General features: G+C 40.1%; 1 protein-coding gene across 1 annotated transcript in view; it reads left to right on the forward strand.

Annotated features, from left to right (window-relative positions):
• BEND5 (BEN domain containing 5) overlaps positions 1–13,414 on the forward strand; it is a 970,982-nt gene that overhangs the window by 794,913 nt on the left and 162,655 nt on the right. The window contains exon 10 of the mRNA XM_074876087.1: positions 10,927–11,038. Within this exon, the coding sequence (XP_074732188.1) occupies positions 10,927–11,038 (112 nt within the window). The remainder of the gene's footprint in view (positions 1–10,926; positions 11,039–13,414) is intronic.

A 13,414-nucleotide genomic window follows, 5' to 3' on the forward strand; every position in this document is an offset into this window, starting at 1 on the left:
AGTGTCAGGTGTAAGAATTTCTCAGAGGTGCTGCTGAAGTAAATATCATTTGCCCTATAAAACTTGGCTAAAATAATATTGGACTTATGCTCTACCAAGTCACTTTTCTTTTTGAGTGACAATGGACAAGGCTGCCAGTGAACCAATATGTGGTTAAGCTCTTTTGTTTCAATTTGCTTACAGGATTTTAATGTACCCTTGTATCTTACTGCTTTAATATTCATCAGTAATTTCTGGCTGATTCAAAGGAGGGTTCACTAGAAAAATAATATATACCATAATGCCAGAGAGATACAATTAGGCTGAGGGGTGTACTCTTGTCTTTGACAAATATGGAGCTCTGGCCTCCTACAGTTAAGTTTGAAAGTGAAGTATCTAAGAATGAGAAGAGATGTATAAAGCCAAGTCCAGTGGCATGTCATAATTTCACACTGGATGATGCCTCAAAGGATTACATAAGAAAATAAGATCAGTTCCGCATCGCAGGTTTAATTCAAGTAACTAGACTGACAAGAAATCTTTCATTCAGGAGTATTTAGGCAACACAGCTGCTCTTTTGATTAAGTAAGCTAAATGTATGGACTGGGATAAGAAGGATGCTAAGGTCAGCTTTCACCTGAACTCTTTCCTGGTCTGCCTGTATAATGGTTACCTGAAGATTGTTTGGTATGGTGTTTCATCCTCAGCTCCTTTCTTCAACTGTTCCATGTCTTCAATAATTGTTGCATTCTTCTAAACATCACAGAAAAGGGTATAATAATAAAATTTTCTATTAACTAGTAGACAAAAATTGCTTTTCTGACCATTTTTAACCCCAAGTGTCTCTTTCTGAGGGATAATAATAACAAAAAAAAAAATAATGCTCCCAATCCCTGAAGGTTTAAATTCTTCAGATTTAATATTCTTATCAGGATTCTCAAATTAATCTTTTGTTGTACTATTATTCATTGCAATGAGATGTTTCAGTGCTCTGGAATCCAAATGTGTAGTTTCAGCTTGGCTTGGTATCAAATCACATTTTGCTGGTGCATTGCAGTGATTGATAAAAGTTACAGTTTGAGTGCTTTACATTCCCATTCTTCTGCATCGGACAAGCATCCGTATTGGACAACTGACCCATATCTCATGTGATGGCACCAGATCTCCTCATACATTGTTTTGAGTTAGTAAGAGAGGATGTCATGGAGTACTATGAGAAATATATCTTTGCCAGGTAGCTTGCCTTCTAGGGCATATAGTGTGCTTAACTGATAGAATTGGTGGAAAATATAAAGCCTAAGTGATTTGAGGTAGAAATTGGTAATGGAAAAGAGACCACCATGTTGTCAAATAGTTCCTCCTCCTCTGTGTTGTTTGGGCTGAGGCAATACCACACAGTGAAGCTCAGATGGTAAAACTCTGCCCCTTAAATTAACAAGTGATTGGAAAAGATCTGAGCCTGATTTAACTCCCTTTGAAAGCATCTGGGCTTTTTGTTGATTGCAATCAGAGACAGATCAGGGCTTTATAGCTTGCCTGCCATCTTCTGAAATGTTTTGTGACAAACAAGACACTGGTATTATTTTTGCTATGAAATGTTTGTTATTTTACCATAGCAGTGATTATGGGAAGAACATCTGCATCATGCTCAGAGTTTCTGGTGGACTTTCCAAAGATGAAATGGCTTGGTTTTTCAGTGTGTTTTTGTTTGGGTTTTGGTTTGGGTTTCTTTTTAACTGACTTGGCCACATTGTTCCTTTGCTAATGCAGAGTAGTCAGCTGGCAGGTACTAAAACAATCTAATAGAATAAGGTTAATCTTCTCTCTTTAATCGACAGCAATATGTAACACACCCAGTGGGCCAGATGACCTTGAAAATTGAAGTGACAATAGAGACACATTTGAGAGGAAAATATCTTTAGTTACAGGGGTTTGAGGGTAGAAGAAACAAGAGGAAATGTTCACTGATCTAACAAAAAAACCCCACACAATCCTCCTTCTCTACCCAAACTCACAGACAGTTTCTCTCATAAAATGGACTGGGACATCTTATTGGTCTTACGGGCATTTCAGAAGTGTGTGTTAAGTGTGAAGTAGTGCAATCTTGTTGGAAGTGAACCTTACCAAAATTCAGGGTCTGTCAGAAAACCTTTCTGCGATTCCATAAATCACTTAATCTCCATCTGTAGAGCCTGATATATCCCCATCACTGTAGCACCAAAGTACTTCATAATCCTTCATGTATTTCCTCTCCAAACACCATGGAGGGTTGATAATATAATTATTTTTACAAGAGAAGAATGGTGGCATTGCAATTTTTCTCTAGGTTGCATAAGAGATCTTAACCGTCTCATGTTGTCACCCTAAGTGAACCACTGGGTCATTTTCCCCTCTCCTGCAATATTATGAGACCTGGGGTTTTGTTCAGGACTTTCTATACAATTGTAGATTTTTCACTTAGTAGTGGTAAAGGGACTTTGTATGGGAGTGCCTGGCTAATGGACATATCCCTGACTCTAACTTTTGATGAAAATTATACATGCTAACTAATGAAGCAGAGGTAGGCTGCTGGCAGGCAATGTGTATGGGTTAAGTAACACTGTGCAGAGACAATAAAAGGGGCCTTGTCTCCCACCAACCCAAAACATATGGATACTTATTTATCTAAAAAGTTGTTTGCAAGCTGCATGAGTTACAGATATGGCAAGACTATGCAGGAATACAATCAATATTCTGGCTGTGTATGGGAGTGAGGAATGCCTAAGTGTGTTAGAACCTGTTAGCAAACAGTTATAAAAGGAAGCCAGCAATCCTGCTCTCTAGTGCTGGGCAGCTAAGCCTTGCTAGTTAATATTCAGCCAGCAGTTTGCCACTCCTGTGTTGCTTTTCTGTTTGCTATCTCATCAGAATAGTGCACACCTTCTTGACAGTTTTGGTATCAAGTGAAACCCTTGCTACAGGATATCAGAGGGAAAAAGACCTTTGATGGAAATGGACTATTTCTGGCTGAGTTTTGGCATGACCTGTTGAGAATGTGTGTGCAGCATCACTGCCTTTGTCTAAGTGATGTTCTGGATACAAATAGTTTGGTAGCCTGTAATGTAGCAGAGTGATCATTTAATCCTATTCAGGAGAGTAAAGGCAATATTGGATACAGTGCTAACCCTAACCACCATGTATTAGAGCAGGTTCTCAGACACAGCTGAATGCAGCAGTATTGAGATCCAAAGCCAAGCAAGATGGCTCAATTAAGGTATAACCGAAAACCACCCAAAACCCATTCATGATCCAGTAATGTCTTACCATTTTATAGTAACCTCCAACTGTCCTCATTCCACAAACTTGGATGTTTCTAATATCCACTCACATTGCCATTCTGGGGTCAGATTTGGAGAAGCCTTGAGTACCGTCAGCTTCAGTTCAAATCAGAGTAATTTAGATGTTGAACATGTAACATGCTATATAAATCTAAGTTCTCTTAAACAAAAATCCCACCTTTGGCCTCTTGGATACGGTGGCCCAAATTAGCGGGTGTCTGTTATGTAAGTCACATTTTTACCCAATTGCTTTTTTATGAATTGGGGACAATGTGGTCCCCTCTTGTACCAGTGTTGTTGGGAAAATTAGTCCATCAGTGCTTATAAAGCAGTTGTCTCCTGCAGTGCTAAGCACTTCAGAAAAGCTATGAAGAACTGAATAGCTCTGTCCTCAGAGCAGGCTTTGAGTAGCATGCAGTAAGCAGGAGCCTAGGGCTGCATATTGAACAATAAGGAAAAGCCAAAATATTGAATAATCTGCTAATTAATGAACAGTGTTGATCTTGTGCACAGAGTAAAGCAAGAGCCCTGTGGAGGAACACCCTGTGCTCCTCTAGTTAAAGGCTGTGTCATAATAATGACAGACACAGGGCTGAATGAGGGTTATATGTATCTGTACAGCTGTGGCATATCCAAACTTTTAAGAGCTCAACTTTGTGACTTTAAGGTTGGCTCCTTTGACTGCAGCTTTCTGTGTATAATAGTTCTGATGGTAAGAGCTGAACCATCTTTTGGGGGTGTTCATATAGTGCCAGTCTACAGGGAATATGACACTCCTTTCCTCTTGCCTGAAGGTGAGTAGGTTTAAGCAAGACTGCCAGCTTCATCTGCCAAGAAGTATGTGAAATATATGTTGTAATGTGGGGAATGTCATTCTACAACAGCTGAAGTATTCACTAATAATTGTGAGGTGTGTTGTGTACCAGATCAACTGCATAGTCTGAGGATGGGCAGAAGTGGGAACAAAAGTATAATTCAAGATGATCTGTATCTCCAGAAATGCTTATGTGTATATTAGCTGTTTTCTGTGAACCACTGTGAAGAATTTACCTTATCTCCACCCAACCTCCACCTCCAGAAATATAGAATGACAAAGAAATACAGACAGTTTAAAGAAGGTCTGCCTGTCTGAAGGGAAAGGTTTGTAAGGAGACAGGTTTAGGGCATTGTGTGGAAGTGTCAGGCAGACTGGGCAAGAGGGCCTAGAGGAGCCTGACCCGTTAACAGCATTCACAGAGGTGGGAGTCCAGTAAATTAAGCATGTGTGAAGTTGAAATTCTCTTTCTCAGTGGTTTATGGTTTGTGATCCATGAATTGCAAGTGGATTTTGGACTACATTGGGAAAGTTCATGTTGTACTGTGTTGTGTTCTACATGTGTAATTTCTCAAGGGTCAATGTCTGCAGTGGAAATTTTGGGGGATCCAAAAGTTGGAAAAAACCCACTGTCTGCTATGTTCCTCTCATTAAGTCAATGATATGTTTGGTTTTGAAAAGGCCAAACAATGAATCAGGCTTTAAAATGGAAGAACTGTAGGTGTTCTCAGTAACTTGGTTAAAGCATCTGGGTGGGCAAGATTGATGTGCCAGTGTGACTCAGCATTCAGCTGGGAGTAGGAGTCCCCAGAACACCTTCCAGGGGCAGGACAGAAGAGGCCTGCTCCTGCAGAGCGTTTGTTCAGAGATATCCACACATGGGGCGAGACATGCGCTTCCTATGGGAGAGCTTTGCTAAACTGTGACTTGCCTCCCAAGGGATGTGCTGGAACCCTGTCCCTTGAAAAACTGACAATTGAACTGGGCACCGTACGTGAAAATATGCAGGAGGGGATGAGCCCTATGCTAGCTGCAGGGATGAGCTATGCTGGTGATAGGATCTTACCATCTTACATCCCAGGTGCACTGTCATGGCGTGATTCTCCTAACTGTGGGATGGGGTTTTATTTCCAGCATTCTGCTTTGTGCCCAGGAATCCTTCTGGCATTACTGAGGACCCGGGGTGTGTAGGGAGAATTCAATACTAGAATTGAGATATATCCTGAAGATCACAGAAAGGAGTCTGCCCGTGTCAGGTGGGCATGCGTGTTCTTCTTGGTGCATGTGTCTGTAACACCTATTACCAGCTCTGAGAAATGCGTGTATTCATCAGAAAAGGAAAATATTCCTTTGTGTTTATTCTTATTTAACATTGTTTACACAGAAAATGGAGAAACACATCTTTAACCGTCATGTACTATTTAAAATTATGTCAGTACACCATGCAGTGCTCATTCTGTAAACATCTACTCCACCATGTGGTCTCTGGGAGCTAATGCTGTTCTGCTCTGTACGGCCACTTGTGTTCTGCCTGGAGCACACTGCAGTGGTTATGTTAAATAGCCTTTGTGAAGGTTTCCAGAGGTCTAAATTAAAAATGCAGAAAGCTGGGGAGGGGAGCAGAGAGTTGGGAGGGGGGATTCTCTGTAGCTGGAGTGTTAGGATGTCTTGCTATCTAATTGCCTTAGAACATGTGGGCTTGAATGAATCCTCTTTAATGAGTAATAGGCAAATGCATAAATCGCAAACCCCAAGCACCAAAATGATGAAATGCACACTAATGAAGACTCTGACTTCGACAGCAGGTGTAGAGTTGATTTGTAAAATGTCGTGAATATATCAGGTTTAAAATGATATATTTATTAAAAGAAGCAAGTGTTCCCCTTGTATTCACTCTCTCATTCTGCACACCTACTCTTCCTGCATGATATTGCAGGCTGCAGTCTCACAGCAGTTTCTTGCTATAACTCTTGCTTCGAAGAAGTGCAACAATAGAGACCAATTACCCTCTGTCTCCAGTCTTATTGCAATAAGCCTGAGGAAAAAAAAAAAAGTGAGTGCACCCCCTCCCCCAACTACCTTTTCAATTTCAAATCCTAACCCTGTTGGTAGTGCCATTTGTGGATTTGAACTCCCTGGCTTTGTGTGCGGCATTATCTGGAGATTCACCTGGTACTGATCCAATGAACCAACGCAACCTTACAAAGCTGAAGGGAAGAGTGTAGAGTTCTCTTTGTAATAAATCATATGCCATGAAAAAGGATTTCTTTAACTCCTTTCCTCCATTATTCTCCATATCTCACCTTGTGGAAATGGGTCTGTTAGTGAGAGACTTAAACTCGCATAGTAGGAAAAATGAACAGGGGAGGGAGAACTGGAGAGAAACGAAGACAGAGTTCTTGGAGGTTTCTATAACTTGGAGATTCTAGAAGGAAGAGTTACAACCTGAAAGAATAGCAAGAAGTCCTAAAAAGACACCCAACATAGGCCTTGGTACTACACCTTCCTCAGTTCTGGGAAGGAACAAGGATGTTTTCATTAAAGCAGATGCATAAGAAATCCTTAAAACCAGTGATGAGTTAAGCCCCCAGAGGCAAGGAGCTTCTGTCCAGATAATTGCCCATCAAGCTGAATGCTGGTCTGAACATCTTTGGTTTTACAGAGTTGAGCTGGTAACCTCTTGAGATCTGGCTGCCTCCCAAGTAGGGAGGGATGAATACTGCAAAATGTTTCAGTTTCCATTTCGATTTTGAAACTCATTTGCTTTGACTGAATTTGCACTGTGTTTATGCAAATTTATAAACACTGTAATAAATTTATCTACTTATAGAAAACAGAAATTTTTGAAAAAGGCTGGAGAACATTTGTGAAATGCAAATTCTAATTCAACAAGAATAATTGCAGAACCTGATTTAAAAGTACATTCAGTCACAAAGCAGAAACATACTATGTGGCCTGTATATGTAGCAAACACTAACAAGCATAATCCAAAATTCCAGCAATTGTTAACAGCTTAAATATTTTAAATTACATACATGTAGTTTTCTGTGGCAGCAATGACTATGTGACATACAAGCTAGGGTTTCAAAGTATGAATGAAGAGTACAATCAGGTAATAGTAGCAGTTTACTACTTTGCTTGTTATAGAAAGCTCACCTCCTTCTGATTACACTTTTTTCTAACTTGCCAGCACATCATTCTTATCTGGCTCCATGTCAATATTACCTGCCACGTTTATAAAAGCATTCATGGGCATGGCCATGGCCATTAAACCTCATGGAATGGGGTATTCTCCAGTGCCTTTACTCTGGAAATGTTCATCTGCTACAACCCTCACTAATTTTGAAGCTGCTTTTGTCTTCCCTTGTGCCTCTTGGAGTCTGCAATATCTTCTGTCTTGCTCTCCTCCATATCCCCTTTTAAAGATCATCCTTAAACAGTCCTTTGATATAATTTAGGTTTTTTTCCCCTTGTTAATTTTGTACTGAGCACATTAGTTTATTTACTGCACAGGACAGATTTGGAGGCCCCTTCTAAGTCACATAAGTCGCATAAGTCACCATATTGAAGCCAATGACAACACTTGCAGTCTGAGTAAGAATGCTGGTCTCAAATATTGAAAGATCCTGTGTTATACTGGAACACAGTTGTTTCCCATTGTAGAGCTGCTGTTTCCAAAGTATACCTGTATTTGTACTTTGCCTACCCAGTGCTTGAAGCAGCGGGTAAACAGTTAAACAATGAAAACAGCAAGTAACATGCACTAGAACTGAGCTGGTTTAAGATTGGTATGGTGAGTTAAAAAGCAGTGCAAGATGCAATTTTTAAGTTACCCTGTTGAAGATCTTGCATTGGAGGTATTAGCCTCAAGGGAGATCACATCATCTGGGAGCAAGAGAATATAAACAATGCAGGTTCTGTAATAGACATGTGGGAGATTCTTGCCATGTGTTTTGGTCATGTCCTGATGTACGTGGGCTTTGGGAGACAGTTCTACATGTAATAGAGTCAATAATCAAATCTGAAGTACCAAGGAACACAACTTGATGTTTCCTTAGAGACACCACAAGTTTGCAACAGATGAATAAAGAGAGAATATGGTAGATACAAATGTGTCTTTAGGCAAAATGGAAAGTAAAAAGACTTAAAAATGGGGAGGAAGAAAGAAAATTTTACACTGTTCCCAGCCTGTAAAGTAATAGTCATGCTTACATCAGAAATTTAATTAATTGTTGTTACATTGATAAAGATGTGATATACCACATCAAAGACTAGCTAAATGATATTTGGAAATTAATTTGGGTTCCTATTAAATAGAGCTCAGAGGAGCTTCCCAAATGAGTAACTTGTTTGTCAAGCATTGCTTCCTTCTGTTTATAAAGTCTTCTCAAGTAAAGACAACCATTTTCAACTGTTCTTGTTGCTTGAAATGAACTATGAGATTCATCACTAACCAGACATTCATGGCAAATTCAAATATTGCAAATCACAATGTCTTAGTATCTTACAAAAAATTGATATTTCTTGCTTCTGTTCCCTATAGACGTGACTTTATATAAAGTTATCTAAAAAGTCCCAAACCCCAAATTTAATATTGACAATCTGTATTTGAATTTAAAATTTGCTTTTGGTGCTCTATAGCTTGCCCACTTCAATGTGCTTTGGAGATGAACATAATGGAATCAAAATATACTTGTTTTTAGTTTTAAATATTCTTAAAACAAAATGAAAATGGAACACATTAACCATAGGAGGAGATATGATTTCAGGTTCTGATCTCTTAAGAAAGTTATCCTGTAGAGTGAGCATGCTGTTTTCTTGGAAACTGTGCCAAAATACAGTAAGACTCGTGATGATCACCACAGTTTCTGCTTTTGTTAAATGAAAAACTCGTTCTTGTGATTCTGATCTTATACCGGTTTTATCCCAGTGTAATTCCATCTGTGTCTCTGGAAGTACTTCTGATTTTATATTAATGTCTGTGAGTTCAAAAGAAGATAGGATTTAGCAGAACTCAGTGGAGAGAGTTTATATTAAGACCAAAAAAAAAAAAAAAGAGAGAGAGAAATCTTATACGTTTTGCTTTATAGCGGAATGGAGACAACTTTCAGAGTTGTCTGTGAAATTGTAGCAGTTGGAGTGTCCAGAGAAGACATCCATCTCTTCTCTAGACAAGCAGACAAGTGACCACCAAGACAAGGAGGTGGTTTTCTCCACCACAGTGAGCCATCTGGCTCATCTGTACACCAAGTCAGCAGTGATGGAGTTGCAGAGCTGGCAATTGGGTGTTTGAACTCCCAGACAACCTGATGGTTGGGTTGTCTAAGGCTGAGGAGCACAGCAGCTCCTGCCTGCTTAGTTTCCCCATAAGAATTTTTATAAAAGAATGTTCCATTAACTTTGCATTTTCTGGTTCATACAAAAATATTCATTCATCATTTTTCAAAATTAATTTAATCCTCTGGTTTCATCCCCTTACTTTTCTTAGCATGTCATCTTTCTGTCTTATTTTTTATTTGGGTTTGATGTATGCAATCATTTGTTTCAGCTGTTAGAGAAATGAGGCATTTTCCTTTCTTTTTGCCAATTAAATTTATGCTTTTTGGCCATCAGATTCTTGGAATTTTTGTCGAAGGATGGCACTACTGGAGTAAATCTCTATTGTTTGCATAGGTGTGTTTAAAAGATTAAGGCTGAACAGACATTCTCGTAATAGACCAGGGATCAATGAAAGCTCTTCTTTTCTCAAGAAGCTTTAAGGCTTAGCAGTGAGGTTGATTTTTTTGTTTGTTTGTTTGTTTAAAATATAGAGGAAGTTGCATGTCTGCCTGAGCTTTTGTTATTTGTGTGGTCTTTCTTGGAATTCCTGACAAGATCTACCCAAGATCCACTGGTCCCAAGCTCAGCTTGAGACAACAGAAGAGACCTCTCTCCCTGCTTGTATCAATGGCCACAGATTGTCTAGATGATCTCTGCAGTATGCAAGGGACATGATTTCCCCCTCCTATTTGTGCCACTCACAGCTTTTTAATTTCTTGTGTTCACTGTAACAACAGCCCATTGAGTTTCAATGGGACTTCACAAAGAATGGGATATTATTCCATGGGGCTGGGAGCAGCAGAATCAAACTCAAGACAATGTACTGAGAGGGATATGAGTCAGGGCAGGAGGGAGAAGCCAAGGTGACATACATGCTTCAATGCCCACAAGATCTGATGGCCAATAAGCTTTTTAACTTAGTGTCTTGGTTGGCTAACTTTTGTTTAGGCAGTTGCAGGAGGGGAAGAGACTGAGGCCCTGGGTTAGTGGAACAATTACATTCATGCTTTAAATCCCTTAAGCACATACTTAATGGCCATTGATTTCAATGCTCTCAACAGCCTTGCTGAGTCAAGGCCTGACTGAGGGTGAAGTAAGGGCCTGGTGATGCAGTTTATGGATCATCCACATGGCTGTAGACCCCCAGCTAGAGCACTGAAGAGAAGGGAACCTCAGAGGACAATCAGGCTCTTCTAGTGCCAGCATAGCAAGCTGGTAAAAGGCGAAGGATACAGTGAACATATGTGTTGTGGAGGGGAAAAAGGCTGAACAACCAAAGGTGTTTCAGCTGATACTCTGCTGGTTATGTTATTTCTGAGAGTGCCCACTGCTGCAGGCTTTCCTCATCCTCAGAGGAGCATTTCCTTTGTTTTTTCCATGAGAAAAACTGGTTTAAATACATCAGCTGCAGAATATAGCCCTAATTCTGCAGCTGAAGCCAGAAGAGGATGCAGCCTATATAAGTCCTTTGTGTGTGTTGTTTTTTTGTGTGTGCAGGTGCTCTCTGATGGGGTTTGATTTAAATCGGCACTGGGCAAATCCATCTCCCTGGGCTCATCCCACACTGCACGGAGTGAAACAGCTCATCATTGAGATGTACAACAATCCGGTGAGTGAGGAAAGGTGATGCCAGAACAGCCACTTGCTGAGGTACTGACTCTCTTCCACTGTGGAGTTGCGCAAGATGCTAGTAACTGCTGTGGCTTAGTCCAGTGGCAAACCAAAATAAGAGACAAGTAGGTGAACACCACCCCCACTGCATGAGATCAGCGACATTTGTGGGTTTTGTCACAGGAAGTATCAGAGTGGAGAGAGCAAGTGAAATGAAGTTCAACTCAGATTAAATATGGAATAATTCTGAAAGCAGGGCCTAAATTCAATCGAGCTGCTCTCATGATGTCCTGAGCTGGATTCAAAACAGCAGGCCCCCCAAATTGAATTACTGAATGGCATTGATGTTTAATCCAGAGCTCCGGCAGGGGTTGCTATGTAGCGTGCAGAGCAGGAGGGGGATAATATTTGCAAATATTATATAAACACACACGCACACACTCATGCTCACTCAGAGAAGCAGAGGTGTTCTTGAAGGTGAAATCTTAGCTAATCAGAGGAGATGGATTGCAGAGAATATGGAGAAGAGGAGTGGGAGGGAGGCAGACAGCTATTGAATGTTTGACATCAAAGCGCAGAAGGATTATTGAATGTGGCACCTAAGAAAAACTGCTGAACAAAGATGAAGATGGGTAGGAAAAAATCACTGCCAAAAAAATAAGAGGAGATTTTATAGATTATTATTTTTTCTGTATGGAATTCCTGGTATCTGTCCAGTTTTTTTGCTTCCCATTACAGAGATGGCATTTGGATCTTTATTTCCCTGAAGTTTTGCTAATTGGTTTTTTTTTTTTTGGTTTGGTTAGTGTGAAAAAGGACCTGGTTTGCCTTGCTAAAAAAGAAAGAGGATTCTTACACCTGGCTACATCACGTATAGGATAAGAGCTCCTTTAATTTAACTCCTGGTTCTCCCAACACATCTTAATTGGACTTTTTATCTTCCAGCTAGTCATAAAACCTGTGCAGAAGGGGTTTTAGGTACAAGGAAGATAGAAGGCCCTTACATATGGAGTGGAATCCAATTGCATGGAAAATATTTTCTCAGACTGCTAATTGGTTGGTACAGAATTTCTGTTTGTGCAGCACCTAGCATTGTGCCTGTGACCAAGGCTCCTAAGCTCTGCTGTATTAGAGTGATGGTGATGGAAAGTACAGAAAGGAGCTTTACAGCCAGCCTGGTCTTTTCTCTGTTTCCTACCCCAAATAGCAAGACAGTTTTCATTCTAGATGATGGAGGCTGCTTTGTCTGAGAAGAAAGATTATTTTTTTTTTTTTCCCCCAAGAATAAAGAGGTCCTTAAACATTACAAGAAAGTTGGGTGTAGGGAAATGCTTCTAGCTAGTAAAGCAACAAATCCTGGCACTATCAAAAGTCCCTGTCAGTAAAATTAAATCTGTTCTTGGGGGAAAAATAATTCTTTTTAGCTTTGTCCCATTCCTGAGAAGCTTTGAAAACTCTAGTAGTTTCTAGCTGCCCTATGTGTGAAGAATGAATTTATTTGCTGTGGTGGCTAAAATGAAAAATCAAAAGAAATATTTGGTCAGAGTTGGTCTGAAATGGAAATCTTTTTTTTTCCTCCATCTCTCGGTCTCCTACCCTTCCCCAGTGATCAACCTGAGATGAACCAGTTCCAGTTCATTTCCTTCTGAGGGAAAGAAAAAGGACCCTTTCAAACACAAGTGTAACATTTCATTTTCAGGGTTATTTAATATTTTTTTTAAATACTATTTAGGAATCTTTTTTTGGATTAAACTACAAGCAAAGTTCAGGTGGCTTTTCAGAGTTTCATTTCTCAGTGAATTAGCTACTCACCAAAAAACCTTCTTGTCTGGTTTTATTATCCCCTAGTCAATACCAGCCTTTCTGAAAGTTTTAGAGATGCTCAGCAATACAATGCAGTATATGGGATTATGGTTTTTTTCAGGCAATACCAGCTTCTTAGTCCCTCTGATACCAGTAATATTTGTATGAACAGACCATTTCCAAAGTGATGAGACAAAAGGCGAAAATATGCCAGCTGCCTCAGAGAGAGGGCATGGGACTGTATGTGGGCCATCCTGCTTTAGCAGTGACTGTTTTTATTAAGTATTTGAGATTAAAAAAACCCCCATCCCTCACCTCCTGACAGAGTGCCAGAATAAAAACCTGCTTTGAATCACTTCAGGCTGCTAAAGATTTTAACTACTCTCCAGGTGTAGAGTGTAACTTTTAGATGAGTAATACATGATAGATGGTTGGCTGCATGCATAGGTGAACCAGTTGCAGGGGGGCTGCTGTCAAACTGCGACGACAGATCAGGGATTGCGCATTTGAACACGTCTGTTCTGCCACCCTCTTCTCACCTGAAGTCTCCCCACCCTGGGGAATATGAAAT

Source organism: Strix uralensis, chromosome 8 (genome assembly GCF_047716275.1).
Source record: "Strix uralensis isolate ZFMK-TIS-50842 chromosome 8, bStrUra1, whole genome shotgun sequence".
NCBI classification, from domain to species: domain Eukaryota; kingdom Metazoa; phylum Chordata; class Aves; order Strigiformes; family Strigidae; genus Strix; species Strix uralensis.